We start from the raw sequence: 21,330 nt of genomic DNA, 5'->3' as shown, positions 1-21,330 counted from the left end.
TCTTTCCTTTTTCTTTAGACTCAAAGCAAACAACAAAATTAGAGACATTCTAATCCATGGAGATACAGCCAGTCATGATGCACACAGTGGACCTATTTCTTATGTTCTTATAAAGTGGAGTTGAGGTCAAAGATCAGCCATGATCTTTCTGAATGGCGGAGCAGGTTCGAGGGACCATATGGCCTACTCCTGCTCCTATTTCTTATGTTCTTTTGGACATGAACTGCATCGTGCTATTTGCCATCAGGGCTCAAGCTCGGTGACACAATGAACCATGCGTTTAACAGGTCACAGGAAGAGATCAGGGCAGATCACTAGATCCACAAAAAGTGGTATCTGGCTGTAGCCATCGGTCATTTATATGTGCGGACCTTCCTATTGATATTTTGCTCAGTACTGTCTAGCTTAAACTTGAAGAACAGCTACTCTGGCGAGAAACCAGAAGGTTGGCAGTCTATGGACCCATACTTCAGCAAAGTCAGCATCTTCAGGAGAGGAGGGGAGAAAAGTAAATTGATTGTGGGGAGGGGAAAAGGAGGGGGAAAATTGGCAAAGAGATGGTAAATGCTCAAAAGTACACATCAGGTGCATTAGCATGTGAACAGAACAGGGTGTTCCAATAAAGGATCTTTGCTCATTGCATTAACCAGGTACTGACAGACCTGCTGTATATTTCCAGCACTTTGGTTAGTGATTACCAACACAATTATGTACTTTTATCTCGCGTTTTCTCACTACATCCATTTCCCAACACTTAATTCACAAAACACTTCTGCTTTGCCGCACACAAAAGATACTTTTATACCTTTGGGAGCATTACACATAGTTCCTAAAGTTTTATTTACAGCAATGAATACATTAATGCCTCTTAAGAGATCCTGCCTTTTACAACTTGGCGTTTACTAGTCTACGCAAAGATTGTTTATGGTCCAAAAAGCACAGTACTTTCTCTCTCCTGGTAGTAGCTCACTCAAATACAACAAAATTTACTTTTCAATGAATCACTTCAGTTGAAGTATGTGTTCCTGTCAGGCTGACTTCAGCCTGGATCAGGTTTGCCTCCTCACCCACAAATGGTGAGGAGAGACTCAACTGGAGGTGAGAAAATAACCTAGCCGCTTCAAAAATCACCCCTCCTCCAAGGCATTGACACATGCTGGGCCTAGTTCCATGGATGCCAACAATCATCTAAATGGCCAATCTTCACGCGAGAGCCTTGGCATTGAGTGTCACCTTCTTATCTGATCTCACGTACTACCTTTGGACTCCCTAGTTATTAATTTTATTAGAAGTCCAAAACCTGGTCAATAGCGTTTTGAAATTAAAAATAAACTATATCTTGCAAAGAGTGCTATTATCTACCTTATTTGCAACATGCTCAAAGCAAAAATTAGAAGTTTGTAAATCAGGGCCTTCTCTTAAATCCATGTTGTTTTTTATTGATCTGTTGTTTTAAGTGTACTCCTCCAGCCTAATCCTTTGTGAAGTTTTACCGCAATCAATGTTGCTGAGGCTTAAGCTTGTCGTTTCCTGAGTCAGATCTGTCCTGTTTTAAATGTAGGTGCTGCGATTGCACCTACAGAACCTCACTGCAGCAGAGTGATTTTCTTTCCATGACTACAGCCAATGCCCCATGAAAATTACCTCCCAAATCTCTGTTAGCACCCTTGGATATATGGCATCTGTCCCAGGGTTTACATGTCCCTTTAAATCTAACAACCATCAGCTCTACACCAATTTCAAAATTCTGAGCTGTTCAACATACTACAGTAATTGGTTAGCAAGTCAGCATTTTCTTTTGCAAGGAACACAGAAAATAATCATTAATTGTTAATTGTACTGTCTCCATTCAATGGCTTAATTGAGCTCAGGAGTGCAGGATGCACAATACAAATTTTTTTTTAAAAGGTCATGCCATCAACTGATTTTAAAACAACAAGAGGATAGTATTTCTCAGTTGCGGCAGAAATATTCCTCATACTGTTCACCTGTTTGTATCTTTACAGTATTTAGACAATGCATGCATTATTTGATTTTGCATTGGGGAAGTCAACGCAGCAGCTGAATTTTCACAGCCTTCTGCAGGCTTGGTGCCCAACTTTCCATGGTTAGTATTCAACTTGATTTTTTAAATATATAAGATATATATATATATATATATATATATATATATGTGTATAGTGTAAGTACTTCAAGACCCATGAACATCTGCAATGCCTGGGGAATTCTAGAGGTCCTGTAATTTTATATTTAGGAGCATCAATGGAGGAACACTCCTTTAAAGTAAAAGCGTCGTTAGAGCATAATTAATCACAGTGATTGGGAAAGAGGCTCCATTCACAACTATAAGTTACCTTATATTGGCAACATTTTAGTTTGGATCCCAGGCAACTGCCATCTACACTAGTAAATCCAGCTCCTTTATCCTAGTGGCAAATTCTCAGACCCTTAGGAAAACTGGACCTACAAGTCTGCTGCCAGAACCAGAGAACCAGATTTAGTAGCTTAAACACTAGAAGTCAGCTCACAGGTGCCAGTCTCCCAGAATCTGCACTCTGTATAAAAGCAGTTTGTCGCAGAGAAGCACCTTTTTTAACGTGCTCCACAACGACTGAATAAATTCCATCAATAAATATGAAGCAAAGATAAAGCAAGAGTTCACTAAATGTTAAGTTTCAATTAAGATTTAATACAAACCAATGTTTTCAGAATCTTTACTTTCTGACCCTCGACAATGTTCTCACTGAACACATGCTCACTGGGAGCACAATTGCAGCAATGTTTAACAGAACTCCTAGCAATGTCACTAAGTTCACCAGAGAGAAGGCAAAAATGTAAAGTGATAGTAAAACAGAGTTTAGCCCTTGCGAATGTGGCACGAGAGCTCAGCATACAAAATTTAGAGATAAAATGTCAGCCTAATTATGGTTACATTTCAATAGAAGCTAGCCAGTTATATTATTGACATATTTTGTTAAAATGTAAGTATTCAAGTAAAATTTTCTTTGGCCAATTTGGAATTGCTCAATCTTTTTCCTTCCTCAATGTCAGGTGTCAGACATTTACCTACAGAACAGTGTCCACAATTCTGAAGTAATTCATTTGACGTGCAGTGTTTTGGGATGTCCCCAAGACATGGTAGGGCACTATATAAATGCAGTTTCTCAGTTTTTCTATCCAAGAGGGTAAGCAAGTGACTCACAACAGTGCTCTCAAGCAGCCCAAAGGGCAGGGTGGGAGACGTCGGACAAATTTCACACAGGGAAGCACCTGGCTCTTGCCTAATGGGACAGCCACAATCATGCATTTGTTAAGGAATTAGTCAAGAATCCATGTCCAATTTTGATAAGCTTTACAGATTTTCATGCAGCCAAGTAATGGAACACAGTTCACAATTTGTTATCCCACCTACTTCCAGTATTCCTGGGAACAATGCCCATTAGATAACAGTTTTCTTATCATGCCAAGCAATATTTTGATGTATGCAAAGTGACAAAATAAAAATTCGAGCACTTCAGACTACTGGAATGTTTCATTTGTGGCACATTTTACAAATCAGACAGCACCTAGTCTAACATTTGGATCTATAGCAATTTCTACTGTTCCAAGTGCTATTCTAAACACCCTTACAGATAATACAAAGTTGCATTTATATAGCAACTTTAATGTAGAAAGTTTCCAATGGTCCTTCATAGGAGGAGAAACCGACCACAAGCATTAGAAGAGTTAGAAAAGATAATCAAAAGCATAGCTGGGGCTTTGTGGCCTTTGAAGGCAGGGAGAATAGCAAGACAGCTTGTTTTGGGAATAGTGCACCAAAGAGCAGGGCTGAGATCCGTTCAAACGTTTCCACTGACAGTGGAGTGGAGGATGCACAGAAGGCCAGTCAGGAGGACTAAAAGTCATAGTCCAAAGACTAGCATTTATATTGCACCTTCCACAACCTCAGGACATCCCAACACTCTTTACAGCCAATGAAGTGCTTTCAAAGTGTAGTCACTGTTGCAATGTAGGAAATGCCGCAGCCAATTTACACACAGCAAGGTCCCGTAAACAGCAATAATAATGACCAGAAAATCTGTTTTACTGATGTTGGTTGAGGGATAAATATTGACCAGGACACAAAACTCCCCTGCTCCTCTTCAAAATAGTGTCACCGGATCTTTTACATCCACCTGAAAGGGCAGACGGGGCCTCAGTTTAACATCTCACCTGAAAGACGGCACCTCCGACAATGCAACACTCCCTCAGTACTGCACTGAAGTGTCAGCCTGGGATAAAGAGCTGGAGAGATTGCCCAAGGACTTGCAAATGAGGACAATTCTATGCATGCCTGAAAATTTAAACTTATCTGTCTAAATTGAATTTCAGGTTAAGGATGCAAGTTGGTTACCACAAAATAAAATTTAGACATATAGTCTCCCACCTTTCCAAATCGTAGATGGGCACACAGATTTACAGCACAAAATACTTTTAAAATTTTGTTGTTTCTTAAAAAAAAAATGCTCCATACAACTCTACTGAGCTTCCCAAAGCTGCACTGTTATGAGGAGGCACCAAACAGGAATCTGTTGTTTCCCCAAATGAAGGGGATGCAGAGAAATCAGAGTGAAACAGCAGCATGACTTTAATGCATCCACTCAAGACCAGCTTGACTAGCATGACCAGGTGTGTTCAGGCCAAGTACGTGACCTGTTCACCAGCCATGCGACTCTTGGGCCTGCCGCACGTAGATGGAAGGCAACATTTAAAAAGTACATAATCTTCATCTTTGGGCTCGAATCCCACCCAGACCGGTGGATTAAAGTCTCCCCTCTCTGAGGGAGACAGCCAGGTGAAAGTAGTTTCAACCCAGTTCCTATTTAGTGCACAAAACTACCCACATTTTCACACCATGATATTCTCACTCAAAAGATGGGTTGTACGGCAAATGGCTCTCGCACCGCTGCACAGAAACACTTGTAGCTCGGCTCCAAGTATATAAGCTGAACGTGCAAAGTCAGCTTTAGTCTGCATAAATTCATGCTGTACATCAGACAAAAATAGGAAAGTGTTCTATTCTTAAACAGCCCCCTCAACATTACAGGTTTATTAACTTTTTTTGACGTTTCCAGTGTTCATATGATGGTGAATACACGGCCACAAAGTGGCAAATTCAATAACTGGAAAGGTCCAGTAAAACAGCATTGGTTATAAATCCAAACAGTCAAGTGAAGCGAGGGCACATGTTAGATCATTTGCTTGTTCAAGTGCCTGAAACAGTGTCGATGTCTGCCTTGAAAAGCAGACGTCACGATTAAAGAGAAGTTAAAGCTTTTATCAGCCATTTCAGACAGCTATCACAAAATGCTTTCTAAATTTGACTTCACCTTCACAGAAATATCACACCATTTACAGATTGATGATTTATGCTGGATAATTCTTGGGGGAAATTGTGTTGACAGTGTGATAAAGAAGATAAATACTTACATTTAGACAGCACCATTGCACATCAAAGTACTGAACAAAATTTTTTTTTTTTAATGTGCCGATTGTTACATAGAATTTACTGCACATTCACCCCAGCAGGTCTATGCCAGTGTTTATGCTCCACACGTGCCTCCTCCCATTCTACTTCATCTCATCCGATCAACATAACCTTCTATTCCTTTCTCCCTCATGTGTATATCTAGCTTCCCCTTAAAGGCATCTATGCTACTCGCCTCAACTACTTCTTGTGGTAGCGAATTCCACATTCTAACCATTTACTGGGTAAAGAAGTTAGAATCATAGAAAGGTTGCAGTAGGGAAGGCGGCCATTCAGCCCATCGAGTCCGTGCCAGCTCTATGCAAGAGCAATCCAGCTAGTCCCACGCCCCGCCCTATCCCCATAGCCCTGCAAATTTTTTTTCCTTTCAAGTACTTATCCAGTTCCCTTTTGAAAGCCATGATTGAATCTGCCTCTACCACCACCCCCCGGTTGTGCATTCTAGATCCTAACCACTCATTGCGTAAAAAAGTTTTTCCTCATGTCACCTTTGGTTCTTTTACCAATCACCTTAAATCTCTGTCCTCTGGTTTCTGACCCTTCCACCAATGGGAACAGTTTCTCTCTCTATTCTGCCTAGGTCCTTCATGATTTTGAATACCTCGATCAAATCTCCTCTCAACCTTCCGTTCCAAGGAGAACAACCCCAACTTCTCCAATCTGTCCACGTAACTGAAGTCCCTCATCCCTGGAATCATTCTAGTATATCTTTTCTGCACCACCTCTAATGCCTTCACGTCTTTCCTAAAATGTGGTGCCCAGAACTGGACATACTACTCCAGTTATGGTCGAACCAGCATTTTATAAAAGGTTCATCATGACTTCCTTACTTTTGTACTCTATGCCTCTATTTATAAAGCCCAGGAGCCCGTATGCTTTTTTAACCACTTACTCAACCTGCCCTGCCACCTTCAATGATTTGTGCACATATGCCCCTAGATCTCTCTGTTCCTGCACCCCTTTCAGAATTGTGCCCTCTAGTTTATATTGCCTCTCCTCGTTCTTCCTACCAAATGTATCACTTTGCATTTTTCTGTGTTAAATTTCATCTGCCACGTGTCCGCCCATTCCACCAGCCTGTCTATATCCTCTTGAAGTCTATCACTATCCTCCTTAGTTCACTACCCTTCCAAGTTTTGTGTCAACTGCAAATTTGGAAATTGTGCCCCGCACACCCAAGTCCAAGTCATTAATATATATCAAGAAAAGCAGTGGTCCTAGTACTGACCCCTGGGGAACACCACTGTACACTTCCCTCCAGTCTGAAAAACCGTTCAACACTACTCTCTGCTTCCTGTTTCTTAGCCAATTTTGTATCCATACTGCTACTGCCCCCTTTATTCCATGGGCTTCAATCTTGATGACAAGCCTATTGTGCGGCACGTTATCAAACACGTTTTGAAAGTCCATATACACCACATCAACTGCATTGCCCTCAATGACCCTCTGTTACCGCATCAAAAAACTCGACACGATTTGCCTTTAACAAATACGTGCTGGCTTTCCTTATTCAATCCACACTTGTCCAAGTGACTGCTAATTCTGTCCCGGATTATTGTTTCTAAAAGTTTCCCCACCACCGAGGTTAAACTGACTGGCCTCTAGTTGCTGGGTTTATCCTTGCACCCTTTTTTGAACAAGGGTGTAACATTTGCAATTCTCCAGTCCTCTGACACCACCCCCATATCAAAGGATGTTTGGACGATTATAGCCAGTATTGCCGCAATTTCCACCCTTACTTCCCTCAGCAACCAAATTCCTCCTGAATTTCCTACTGGATTTATTAATGACTATCTTATATTTATGGCCCCTAGTTTGTTACATAGGCAACATCTCACAAACAGCAATGGCCAGTTAATCTGTTTTTCTGGTGATGCAGCTGAAGCAATCCTGGCCATAAAAGACTTGTATTTATATAAGGCCTTTCCCATCTTCAGGATGCCCCAAGGCACTTCACAGCCAATTCATTAATTACCACAGCAAAGTCCCACAAACAGCAATGAGATAAATATCCTACACTTCAAATAGTGCCATGGGATCTTCAGCATCCACCCAAAAAAGGCACACAGGATCTCATCCCAAAGGGAGGTGTCTCGGACAATGCAGCACTCCCTCATTAATGACACTCAAGTGTCAGCCAAGATTATGCACGCAGGACTTGGTGCAAGGACTAAATCTACAATCTTCTGACCACAAGGCAATGTTAGCACTGGGAAAGGACACATTTTCAGCACCTAGTCTCAACATCAAGTATTTTTCAAATCAGATACAGCAAGGGTTAGATATATAGTAAAGACCCTCCTCCCCCACCCCAACAAACTTTGGAAGAGCAACTTCCAGTGCATCCGTTTGAAATTTTTCATTTCCCAAACCAACAATCCTGAAACTAGGATCTATTTGACTAAAGGTGTGGGCAGTTTTTATTTTGCTGTGAACTTGGATCTACCTGAAACTGCCTAACCTCATTCCTCCAACAAACCCTGCAGCCAGAGAAAAAGTGCTTTTATGTCAGATTTTAACCCAGGACCAAAGCATGCTACTCCACCCAGAACACCAGTGAGTATTTTATCAGAGGCAGTTCAAAATCCTTCAGTCAAATGGATTTTCCAAAACAATTCTCCTTTAGTGGTTACTTAATAATTTTGAATTGGACTATGATAATTTTTTAATCATTCACTGGCTGGCAAGGCTGGAATTTATTACCCATCCGTAGTTGCCCTTGAGAAGGTGGCACTGGGCCTTCTTGAACCGCTGCAGTCCACACGGTGAGGGTACTCCTACAGTGTGGTGAGGTAGGGAGTTCCAGGATTTTGACCCAGCAACAATGAAGGGACGGTGATATACGTCCAAGTCAGGATGGTGTGTGACTTGGAGGTGGTAGTAGTGTTCCCATCAACCTGCCTGCTGCCCTTGTCCTTCTAGGTGATGGTGGTCACAGGTATGGGAGGTGCTGTCAAAGAAGCCTTGGCGAGTTGGTTTGTCCTGGATAGTACATGTCATTCGCTGTGCAGTATTTTTTACATAGTTTAATATGAAGGTAACAATCTACAATATCTGTATCTGACTGCCTGAACAGCACCAGGTCTGCACTGTTGCCATAACACACACACATTACTGTGCCCCAACTTCAGTTAAAGTACCCTTGTAGTTGAAATGACATTTTGCCATTTACGACACCAGCCACCCACTGTCGTTGTCTCACACTGCCAACACAATCCCAAATTAGGGGCAATTGTGCACTATGGATCCATGTACAATAGAAATGGGGCTGAGACAGCCACAAAATCATTTCACACACGAACTCTACATTTAGAAAAAAGGGCTTTCAGCCCATCAGTCTGTGCTGGACTTGGATCCAAGTCCCAGTGGCGAAAATCCAGAGAATAACTCACTGCACCAACTCCCACCGCTCCCCGCCCCAGATTTCAGAGGGTCTTTATGGCTATTTGGTACATTTTTCTGGTCGCTATAAATGGCAGCAGAGCAAAATGCACACTAGCATTAGTGGGGAAATATCTGCGGGCAATGTATCTTTAAGCTAGGGCAGGAGTAGCATCCCAAATCTTTAAACCAATTTACCCACAGCATTCATTAAACTGTGCAAGTGACCAGGCTCAAATCCCAAATTAGTTTGGCCAGTGTTGTCACTAGCCTTATGTTGCAAACTATTATAGTGAAAAGAAAAAATCACATTCAAGCCAATACACTTTATTGTACGATAAAACTTCTTGTGCGACACTCTGAATTCATCGCCTTAAATTTCTCTCAACGCTTCATTCTACTGTCACAACTCCAAATGCTTTCCAGTCTCTACCCAAGTTTGGAAGGTCAAAATCTATAATGGCACTGCTGGGGAGAGGAGTCACAGTTCAAGTGGACACTGGAAATTTTGCATCCCTCCCATAATGTTTACTGAAATTCTATTCTTAGATCAATCTAATTCTAGACGCCATCAATTCAGACTGAATTAGGATCAACAGGGTTTAAGTGAACAGGATTTTGTATATATATGGGGAAAAAAAACACACTGTACTCAAAAATTTGCAGGGACTTTTCAAGTTGGACAATTTTCAGCATATTACAATCTTCCAATTAACATTTTTTAGTGTGACCAACCTTTTTAACACACTCCTCCTCCTCTTGACGTTTTTCGTAATGAGAAAAGTCATCAAAGATGGAGGTCGTATGCTTGTAACTGGCAATAATTTTCAGAACCTGCTTGGCTTTTTCCAAGGGCACCTCCTGAGTGTCTCGGGAGTTGGTGACAGGTTTATTCTCATTGTTTTCCAGGCGAATGTGCCGCAGTTGACTATTGGGCACGTCCTTCACAAATATCCACCTCACGTCGAACCGTCCCTTCCACTTGTCCTGAGACCACACCCCAGCACAAGTGTTGTAGTCCACAGTTGACTTCATCTCGGCGACACCACAGAAGTGGCCACTCCCGTTGACGCTGAACAAGAGGTAAACGGGGCCTTTGCCGTTCATGGTACGGTAGGCCCCGTCCAGTCTCTTGTTGCCATGCTCGGTACTACACCAAATGGAATATTTTATAGAGCGATGGATGTCATCCTCGGAGTAGCTCTTAATGATGAAAACTCGTCCGTGTTTGGGGTTCCAGTCAAAATCCTTAGGGTTATAGTTGTTGACGGACCTCAATTTCTCCAAGACTGGATGTGCTTCAGCGGAGGCAGAATTTGAATTCCCATGCACCAGCCCAACACCTCCAGCATCCACTCCATTTTGGCCAAAGCCAGCTGCGCGGTTGCGGGGTGCGACCCAGCGGTTTGGTTGAGGCTGTTGCTGCACCGGCTGCGGCTGCACCTGTTGCTGCCCCGAGGACACCTGCTGAGGCTGCATGTTCACCACCTGTTGGTTCACTGGCTGCGGAGGTGGCTGGCCTTGTTGCTGGCCGGTGGCTTGAGTTGGCGGCTGGGGAGCACTTTTGGCCACAGTCCCCTTGTTATCCCAGGTACCAATATCCATATTATGCTTAATCGGAGGTGGTGGAAGGGATGGCCCACTAGACCCACCTTTTGCCTTCTTGGGTTGGGGTTTCGCTGGCTTGCTTGCAATGTCCGCCCATGAAGTTGGTTTTGGGGGAGCGATAGTGGTTGGTGGCATGGGATTAGAAGGTATCGCATTATTTGAAATAGTCGATATAGGATTGCTCCCAACAGCAGAACCTACCATTTTAGATACGTTACTAGCGACCTCACCGCCGCTTATCTTCAGTCCTGCCATACCTTGGTCAATACTATTCATACCTGGTGCTTTATTCAGCGTCTCGTTGGCAAAAGCTGACTGTCCCTCCATCATAGCTCCACCCAGAGAGCTAGGAGGGTAGGCGTAGCTGCTGGGGCTATAGCCTGAGCTTTGAGTGGACTGTCCCTGAGAACTGCTGGTCCCCCAAGCTGAGAAGTCCACACCACTAGGAAAGAAGTTAAACCCATGCTGGCTCAGGAAAGGAGTGTTCCCCAAAGTCCCTGGCTGCCCAAACATTGCATCCGGTAGAAAGTGATGCTCTCCGTTACTCAGCTGTCCATACGATGTCAGATAGGGCATAGGTGGATCCCCTCCTGTAGACCAGGCAGCCTCACTTAATGAATACTGGAACCCTATAGATGGACTATAGTAACTTGGCAGGTAGGAGTCAGACATGGCAGTGTAGGTATTGTTCTGTAAATAAAATTAAAAATTCAGTAATGAAAGAAGTGGCATAGAGTTCAAGTACTGAGTACCATAAAAGTCTAAATAAACTTCCAAAATTCAGCCCACAACTGCCAGAAAGCAACTGAAGTGTTCAGTGCTGTCACCAGGATTTTCACAATGCATTAAGGTAGGTGTGTGACGTTTTCACATGTATCCACTTAACTGTCAACACTACTATCCCCTGGCCACAATTGGATTTTTTGTGGAGGAAGCATTTTTGGCTGAATGTCAAGGTGAAGTACTGCTGGTTATAGGCCTGTCACTGGTTATGGAAACAATTTGAGCTGATATATTAATACTGCAAATATTAAGGCTTCTCTGACGTACTGGTAACGATATGATGTAGGAAAAATGGCACCAAGGCCAATAGATGGAGAGAGTGATACAGTTCTTATGATACTCAGCTCAAATTGCTCTTACCCACACTGGACATTTGCTATGTTCATAAGTAAATACAAAATTCACACACTTGCCAATATACTTTATCAAGCTCCCAGTGACATCATGAAGAACTTTCAGAATTTTTCAACATATTAGCAGTGGATTTCTGATTTATATTTAAATCCCAGGACTGTACCACAGTTACCCCTTAATGCTGAATCTTGGGCTTTTCTCTCAAAATCAGTTTAAAAAATGATTAAATTGAACTTTAACATTTTATTCAAATACGCTAACAACATGGTGCAATTATACCAGATGAAAAATAAATTTGACTACAATTATAATGCAAAGGACATATATTAGCAGTGGAGATTTAACATTCAGACCATTAGTGGTATCAATCTGAATTAAAACTTACAATGACACTGCAACAAAGATTTAGTCAGTCCTCGTAAAAACATATTTATAAGACAAGCAATTATATTGACAAGCTATACCTAGCCTGAAAGTTCCATCAGGTTACTGGATGGTGCATTGGGCTAAACACTGCGTAGACCGATAGGATTAAAATCTCTTCTGTCTGCACCTGTCCGTTGCGAAGTGAAGGTGGCCACTCAATAGTCACTAATTAAGCACTAATTGTCAATCTTACTCCGTCTGTAGAATGGCTGGTGCAGCAAATAGGAAAAACTTCACCAGTACATTAGGGGATACTCTTCTGAGGTAGGAGCTGAACTACGTTGTTGAGGCAGAGTTGAGGGAACTTTACATCTGGCTGTGCTATACCCAAGCTGAGAGCATTGGATGTTGACAATGGGTGCCTGATTTAGGAAAAGTTCCATTCCTTTGCACTAATATCCCTCATCTAGACAAACACGAACACTTATTAAAGAAGTTAAATTCTTTCTTCACCCCCCCCCCCCCCACACACAATATTGAGACCACATAAACCCAATTAATTGCGAGAAATGACAGATAAACGGAAGCAAATATTGCAGAACATACAAAAGGTTTTTTAAAAAATCACTTTACAATGAATGGCTCAGCATGAGACAAAGGGAACAAAGATTCATCTAACTACAAAGAACCTAATTTTTTTTATAAATAGCTTAAAAGGACTTTGCTTGACTAAGTAGTTTTAAAATTCTGTAATGTAATTTGGCTATAAATGTCTCCATAGAAGTACACAAATGTAGTCTTTGTTCAATTGCTGAAGCCCAAACTATATGCACAATTATACTGCATTATAATTACAAGACTGTAATAGAGAAATGGCACAACCCTTCTATTCAATCCTGCTGCCACAACTCCCAGTAAGTGTTCATTTGAAAAATTGAGAATCAAAAGGAGGAATCATTGCACCAGTTGCTGGCAAAACAGAACAAAGAACTGCTACTTTATTTGGAGGGAAAAAAATATAGCTTGGGATTTCCAATTTTGTCCCACTAATAACTGAAGGATTGAATAGTCATCAACTTCCCAACAAATGAAATTGTCAAACATTTAAACAAAAATGGACTCCTATAAACTCGTCTTTCATCTGGTGCCTCTATTATCCCACTCCACCCACTCCCAGATAACTGACCGGGAAGGGGCATCGGTACACCCATGCTTATCCCCCTTTCCTCTCAAAGGCATCAAAAAAGTACAACATGAGGGCCAGAAAGTGACCAGTCATTTTGTGCGAGTCCAATGAGTGTTGGCAAGCTATTCAACGATGTGCGGCATCAACAACTTCCATTTACACAGGGCCTTTAACAAAGAACGCCCCAGGGTACTTCATAGAAAACCGACAACGAGCCAGTGTCACATCTCGGGATTTTTGATTGTTTAGCAATCATGGAAAGGATTTTGGGATTGAGCTATGTTTAAGTGTCATGTTTTAAAACAAAGTGAATATGCACTGGTTTAGAAAAAATGGTAACAGGCTGCTTGCATTTGGAGAATGCGTATTAAAGCCAGGCATTGAAACTGCTACCCATGATCAGAAGCAGTTATTATCTCACCTCACGTGCTCCCTGCAAACATTCACACCTGGAAGGGGGGGGGGGGGGGGTGGAATGTCCCTTCCTGATGAGCTTTGCAACAAGCCAGCTTCAGGGAAGGCGGTAGCAGACCTGATTCGCTGAAGTACTGCTAATCACTGGACAGGTGGACCAGTCAGAAACCAAGACCCTACTCCTCAAGGGACAGGTAGCAACAGAAGACACACCCATATTTTGGCAGTCAGGTCCAGCAAAGATTGCAAAACCAGTCAAGTTTTAAACAGGAATCTGGAAGGGCAGGCTATGATCAGAAGAAGAATGCAGCATTGTAGTTAGTAGTCCAAGACGACAATCCACTGATGTGGAGAAATGTAGCAGATCCACTATTTTGTATTATTACACTAAGATAAATTATAGTGATTGAATTAAGTGAATCCACTATATGTTCACTGGCTGTGAAATAAAACAGCTTAAAAATGCATATCTGGTCTCATCTTCCTGACATTTTCTCAGTCCAGCTCCGAAAAGACTGGGGTACGTGTATAAGCCACGAAGATCACACGTGGATATTTACCATTGCAGCACTGGGTTATACTATTATATAGGTACATATTGGGCTGTGCACGTCTACAGCGGCATACAAGAGGCATGGGGAACGCTTACAAGTGCGACTAACCCAAAGTGTCTATAACAAACCCAAAACTTAGGGCAGTCCAGAAGGGAGGAGTGATCAAAACATTGATTGAAAAGATGGGAGAAGCTTTTTAAAAGGAGAGATGGAAAGGATTACGGAGAGAATTCCGAAGAAAAGGAACCAGGCAGTCGAAGGCTCTGCTACCAATGGTGGTACAAAGGGGGCGGGCAGATGTACAAAAGGCCAGAGTCAGAGTGATGGGTGAGGTGTGGGGGGCGGAATTTAGGGCTGGAGGAGGTTGCAGGGATAGCGTGACATGAGGCCGTGGAGGGATTCAAGGATGAGGACCTCAAATTGAATACCATTGAGGACAGGGAGCCAAAGTAGGTTGGTGAGGGCAGCAGTAATGAGTGAGTGGGTCAGGATGCTTGCAGCCAGCTTTTAGACAACCTAGAAGTTATGATGGGTGGAGAAAGGGAGGCCAGTAAAGAGACTGTTGGAGTAGTCAGTTTTGGAAGAGACTAAAGCACATGAGGCTTTCAGCAATTAAGAGACTGGGGTAAGGACAAAGGCAATGTTGTGGAGGTGAAATTCAGTGGTCTTTGTGACATAGGATATGGGTCTGAAGCGGATCACGAGGTTGAGCAGGACACCGAGGCTCCAATTGTCTAGTTGAGCCCGAAACAGTGGCCAGGGAGGGCCACAGGGACAGAGAATCAGTGGCATGCAAGCTGAGTTTGTGGTGGGAGCTAAAGATGATGACTTTGGTCTTCCTGATTTTGAGCTTGGGGGAAGCTGTGAATCATCCAAGACTAGATATCAGACCAGCAGCCCAAGAACAGAGAGTGATGGAAAGCAGCAGAGAGGCAGGGACATAGGTTATCGACATATATGGAAGCTGACTCCACACCTGATGATCAGAACTGAACCCAATCCAATCCTCACTGAATGTCCACACAACCAGCAGGGGGTCACTAGAAAGGAGTGGGAACCTCAGCAGATTCTTCCTATCCCTAGCCTAGGAATTGTAGCCCCTTTTGTGCTGCTAAGATCAGCTAACTCAGCGCAGTCCCACAATTGAACTATAGCCATTATGGTCTGGGTGGCTAAGTGAGTTTACCGACTAGGCTACTGGGGAGGGGAGCTTTCAGAAAACATTTCAGAAATGGAATAACCAGCCTTTGTAACAGACTCTACATCTTTCTAATCTACCCTCCTTAAGTTTCTCTGTCTCAGCATCCAACACACAGGAGCTTGTTGAAATATAGACAAATAAGCTTTAATCTTAAGACCTGCCAGCACTCTTGCCCTTTGTTTGCATTTTAATTCCTCTCATTCCAGGTAACCACAACCTCATTAGCATGTCTCTCAAACATTGAGGCACACGTTTCAAATATCTGGGTGGGGATTTTTTGTTGTTGATATAGTCATATCTTTTATACACACTGAAGACTCTGCTTAAATGCACAGGTTAGAAAACCAAAATTAGTTTAATCAGTTTTAGCTTCTTCTCATTGGGAGAAGTTTCCATAAGTTACAATGACAAGGACAGGGAGGGAAAAATGCACCCAACAATGAGAGCCACCACTTCTCATCCTGCCACTCCTCTATTTGTTTAGATATAACTAAACTGGTATGCCTCAACAGCGCTTTGTCCCTCCTCAGTGTTTGATTAGCTCTGCGGTGCTTCCACCGTCTAACAGATCACCTATTCCTCCTCTCTAACATCAAATCGCTAAAGACCATTAATGGCGGAGAGAGGCAGAGAAATTGGTTTTCTAGATAAATCACAGAACTGGACTTCCCAAAGACACAGCTAAATATGCCTGGATGGGTACTAAATCCTCAGGTTTTTACACCAAGGGTTTGTACGCACTACCATGTAAAAATTAGCTCTTCTGCTTACTGAGCTCTCATATTCTAGAACTGGTTAGAACTTCAAAACAAATGGGCAGCTCTGAATTCATCAGCAAAGCTTCTGGAAAGCAGACAAGGAAATGGGATACTGAAGGATACAATCACTCAAGGAGACTATCAAGGCTCAATACAAACTTCATCAGACCAGTGAAGTATCTGTCCTCAACATGGTTTGACTCCATTAGTAGCACCCTTGCTTCTGATCAGAAAAACATAGGTTCAAACCTCACTCCTGGATTTAAGTAGCCATTCCAGTGCAGTACTGAGAGTGCTGCATTGCTGGAGATGCCGTCTCTCAGACTAAACTAAAAGCTTGGTCAAAGAGGTAGGTTTTAAGGAGCATGTTAAAAGGAGGTAGAGAGGCGGAGAGGTTTAGGGAGGGAATTCCAGAGGTTTGAGCCTAGGCAGCTGAAGGCACGGCCGCCAATGGTGGAACGATTAAAATATCAGGGATGCACAAGAGACAAGAATTGGAGGAGCGCAGAGATCTTGGAGCGTTGTAGGGCTGGAGGAGGTTACAGAGATAGGGAGGGGAGAGGCCATGGAGGTATTTGAAAATTGGGAACGAGGAGGGGAGCCAATGTAGGTCAGCGAGCACAGGAAAATGACAAGTTACCAATCTCAGCTGCTTAAGTGGAACTGAGCAGAGGCCAGGTTGTAGATGAAACGTTGAAGGGAAATGAAAAAGAGCACGGAAGGGGGACCGATCTACCATAACCCCTAGCAACAAATCCAGGAACATTGAAAATACCCATAGACAGCCCAGACAATGCAAACACTTCCAACTCTGTAGTGAATACCAGAGTGCACATGACAGTTGCAAAAAAAAACTGGAGGGAAAAAACCATGCTGTGAAAATTGGCACTATTCACCCCTATTTGCCCTACAAGTCCTAGCAAATTCTCACCTAACTGAGGAAACCCTGTTCCCCCAAAAAAATTAAATTCACCATTAGTGCTGGGGTATTGGCAATTTTATTCTGTAAGATCATAGAGAATTCCCCTCCTCCCGTCACAGCCTCCAGTGTTTCAGGCTGTAAAACCGATCGATTATTATCCTCTTCCTTCCTCTCGACCCCTGCCGCATGAATTGCTAATAAATTTCTCGCACACTCACCTGCCTGGTCTGAGTGCTCAGATAAGGCTCAAAATCGTCATCGTTTAGTGCATCCTTTTGATGAACTGCTCCATTTTGCACTATAATAGAATTGGGAAAAAAAAATTGAATGCAAACTGGAAATTTTATTAGGTCGTTACAACAGCTGCCCTTCAACAGCAGACTGGGGAGTAGTGTCAGCCTCAAAGACTAAATGGAAGCTGGATCTGGTAACATGTAATATAATCAAGAGCTGAAATAGAATCAGGTGAAGAAAAAACCCAACACATCTCTATCTCTCTCTCTTTCCTCCCCCCCCCATTGTATCCTCTCCTGAAGTCATGAGCCTGTCAGCAGGTAGGGAATCACCACAGCCGATCCCCATCCTACCCTCACTGGACATCTGCACTTTCCACCAAGGGTCCGGTCAGTATGACTCACTAGCTCACCATGCAGTGTATTTACTCAGTGGGCTAGACAAACACGTGGTGTAACCATTCGAAGATATGGCTTTCCTGCCAAGATAACAAGCTGAAGGACTATGAATAGTAGCTTGGTTTTCCTGTCACAAGCTTTCGTTAACTAGACATATTCCCAGTTACCAAACCCAGGCAACCTTTCAGTAATAAATGCCTCAACCAGCTCTTTAAATATAGAATATATCGGTTGCATTAATAGGGGGCACCATAACACGTATGCCTTCACAACATGAATTGCCAACAGGCCCAGGTTCATGCCTGGGGCTTTTCATCTTGCGTTCCACACAATGCTTCATGCAGGGGATTTTGTACAATTTTGGAAAGGGGAAAGAGGACCTGCAGATTAGCAGACTCCAAAAAAGAAAATGCAATAAGACTCTTCACTGGGTCAGCTGATAAATGCACTGCCTAGCATGGTATTTAGCCACAGAGGCCAGAAAGTCCCAATTTGGTCCCTGATCTGGGTTAAATTACCCAATCTGCAATAATGCAGTGAGGGGGTTCTACAATTTGCCTCAGCAGCCCTGGACTTGGAAGGGACAAATCAGCCAAAGTTGCTGCTCCTAATCACTTATCCAGTGACCCCCCGCTGGAAAGTGTACAGTCCCAGGCACCAGCCAAGTACAGGATTTGGCCCAGTTGTGATGACCCCCACAGTTGAAAAGCATGCCAACACAACATCTAGGCTTCCACACGAGGAGCAGCCAATACTCATGGAATTGTACCCCAGCATGAGTCAGCAACTTAAGAGGAGCGGAGAAAATTTGGGGGGGGGGGGAAGAGAGGGAGGAGCAGGATAGAGAGAGAAAACTAAACTGGAAACAGAGCAAAAAAACATTTAAAAGTTTTAGCTTAGCCATCTCCCAATACATACACGGTCACTGTTTGAATCAAACTCTAAAATCTGACCCAAAAAGCTACTATTTTAATTGGAAATTGTAAATCATTGCAAGTTTTTTTTAAAAATAAACCAATGACTGCAACAAGCCCTGTAGCAAACAGAAGGTGATGTGACCCATAGATGAACATAGACATAAACCAATAGAAACATGTGAGACTATCTGCTGGCCTTGTGTTTATAGTTCATACAGCAAAGCTGGCAGAGCAGAGAATCCTGAAGGATTTTTCCATCAACTGGATACCAAAGACAGTATTAATTTACCAGACACAAATCAGAGAATGTGGTATGATCATTCTAACAGGCCTTTTATTTTCATTCACTACAAGAGTATAGTCGCCTATACATTAAGAGTTTCCTCAGTCACTATGTATATTTAAACTGTGTTTGGGCTTGCAGCCAGGTTAGTATTTCGATAGAGCAAAACACAGAAGCAAAAGATGGATGCTTTCGGAATGGCCTGACAGGAGAATGTTGCAAAATTGTCTGGGAGGTCAAAATGATTAACGCTTAAGTAATGAATTTGTGACGGGCAGGGGACACATGCTGTACAGTCGAAGATCAGTTACCTCACAAGTGGGCAGTAGCAGGGAAACTTTTAGAGTCGTAAACAAGGTGACATTATAATTGTAAACACATTTACATACGGAGTGGTATTTATTTTTCCAGAAATGCATCACAATAGGTTACATCTTTAAACTGTTATGAATGATCGCGCTCCAAATGAATGAAAGACAAGTCAGTGGCTCCTAGTTAAGACATGACCACATGAAGACAAAAGCTGATAAGCAGGAAGATCTTTAACAGAAATAGAAACAAAGGATGGACAGCTCCAGGAGTTTGGTAGCAGGAAAGCACAATAGCAAGGATCTTTGGCCAGCCTGGCTATGATAAATGTCAAAACTATTAATTAAATCTTTACAAATGAACTCAATAGAATTTGTAATACAATTATGAGAAAGAATTGCAGCCCCAAAAAAAAAATCACAATAGATGTTTCCTGTGTTAATGAACTTACAAAATTTACTTGCAAAGAAGCAACCCTTTTATTGACAAATATGCTGGAAAACTTTGATTGCAAAACACAGGTACTAAAATCATTCAACAAAAATGGTGAAATGTTCTCCCATCCCCCTATCCAACAATTAAGGGAGTGTCTTGCAAATACTATAAGATGCACAATTCTTTATAAACCCTCGTCTAGTATTAAATGTGTATTTTTTTGGAATAAAAATTCTGAACCCTCCCCACATAACAAAAGAAAAAGTAGTTACAATTAACGATCCAGTTGTTTTGTAAGAAAATCTATAATGAAGATGGCAATGAAATGCATTAGTCATTCTTCCTGTTCATGGGGAAACGTGTATTTTATATCCTATATCCTTTTAAAATCAATTTCCCATCACAGATTCCCACCCCCCTTAACAGAGAATGGGGGAGTGGGGGAAAGAAGGGGAAGGAAATGAGGGGGAGCAGAGGCGGGGGAGGAAAGAGGTGGCGAGGGAGGGGAAAATTCAACACATCTATTTGAGGCTTGACCCAACTCGAGTCCCAGGCTTCGAGGCCTGTGCTGCTTCCCTTCCCCCAACGCCACCTAAACTCAAGAGCTTCCCTTATTCCGGGTGCGAACTAATTCTCTAAATAAAGCCCCTTCTCTGCCACCAGCACCGCCCGCGGCCTAGCCACCATTTTAAAATAAAACACACACGACAGCCCGAGGCTGCAGGGCCTTCCCTCCCGGGGAGGCCTCACTTTCTTACCTTTATTTCCTTGGCCTTTCGGTCTCTGGCGCCAGCCGATTTCCATAGAGGGAGAAGAGGAGGAGGAGGGAAAAAAAAAAGGGAAAAGCATTAATCGAGTGCCGAGGCTGCGGCCTAACCCCCCCCCACACACACCCCATGCAAAAGCGGAGCCGGGCCCGGGAGAGAGACACACACACACAGGCTCCAAAAACCACCCCCCGGGCCGGATTTACCGGGAGGCGGCGGGGGGAGTATATTTTCATCCTTACCTGGTCCAGGACGCTGGTGGCCGACATTTCTTCATGAACCGAGGCCGGGGAGGGGAGTAGGTACGCGAGTCCCGAGGCTGTGGACTGGGCTCTAGCGGCCTGCAGAGCGCGCTGGCTGAGGGCGGTGCGGGAGGGCGCCGTGCGGATTAATTTAAGTTTTTTTTTTCCTCTTCCCTGACCGACCGACCGACCGGGCGGGCGGGCGGCGGGCGGAGTCCCGGTGGATCGATCTGGGGTGGGGGTTTTTTTTTTCTCTTGACTCTCGCTCGGCCCCCGTCTCCGTGCGGCTTGCCGCCCGCTCTGATCGGCTACAACTCTCGCCGCTCTCTCCTTCACACAATGGCGGAGCCGCTCACATGGGCCGCAGCGGAAACCCAGAGCGCCGCCCGCCCACCGATGCCACTAAATCCCCATCCCACGCCCTCCCCTCGCAGCACAAACACACAAAAAACTCCCGCGGCCATCCGGCCACAGCGCCACCTGCCGCCCCGGAGGACTCCTCCACAAGACGAGCCAAAAAAAAAAGATCGACCTTCTTGCGAAAGGAAAAAAAATTACAAGCTGTGTAAAGATTGATAACCCCACCTCACCAACTACGTGTTTTCAAAAGGGAATTGGATTATATAGTTGAAAAGGAAAAATTTGCAGGGCTGCGGGGAAAGAGCTGTGGAGTGGGACTAATTGGATAGCT

At 43.3% G+C, this 21,330-nt stretch overlaps 1 protein-coding gene across 1 annotated transcript in view; it reads right to left on the bottom strand.

Annotated features, from left to right (window-relative positions):
* LOC137342738 (YTH domain-containing family protein 2-like) overlaps nucleotides 1-21,061 on the bottom strand; it is a 32,266-nt gene extending 11,205 nt beyond the window's left edge. The window contains exons 1-4 of the mRNA XM_068006904.1: nucleotides 20,640-21,061; nucleotides 20,389-20,413; nucleotides 17,273-17,352; nucleotides 9,644-11,206 (exon numbers count right to left, since the gene is read on the bottom strand). Of these exons, the coding sequence (XP_067863005.1) occupies nucleotides 9,644-11,206; nucleotides 17,273-17,352; nucleotides 20,389-20,413; nucleotides 20,640-20,666 (1,695 nt within the window). The 5' untranslated portion in view covers nucleotides 20,667-21,061. The remainder of the gene's footprint in view (nucleotides 1-9,643; nucleotides 11,207-17,272; nucleotides 17,353-20,388; nucleotides 20,414-20,639) is intronic.
* Between the last annotated feature and the right edge of the window lie 269 nt (nucleotides 21,062-21,330).

Source organism: Heptranchias perlo, chromosome 26 (genome assembly GCF_035084215.1).
Source record: "Heptranchias perlo isolate sHepPer1 chromosome 26, sHepPer1.hap1, whole genome shotgun sequence".
NCBI lineage: Eukaryota > Metazoa > Chordata > Chondrichthyes > Hexanchiformes > Hexanchidae > Heptranchias > Heptranchias perlo.
Note: the sequence above shows the minus strand (reverse complement) of the source record. Positions and strands in the feature narration are given on the sequence as shown.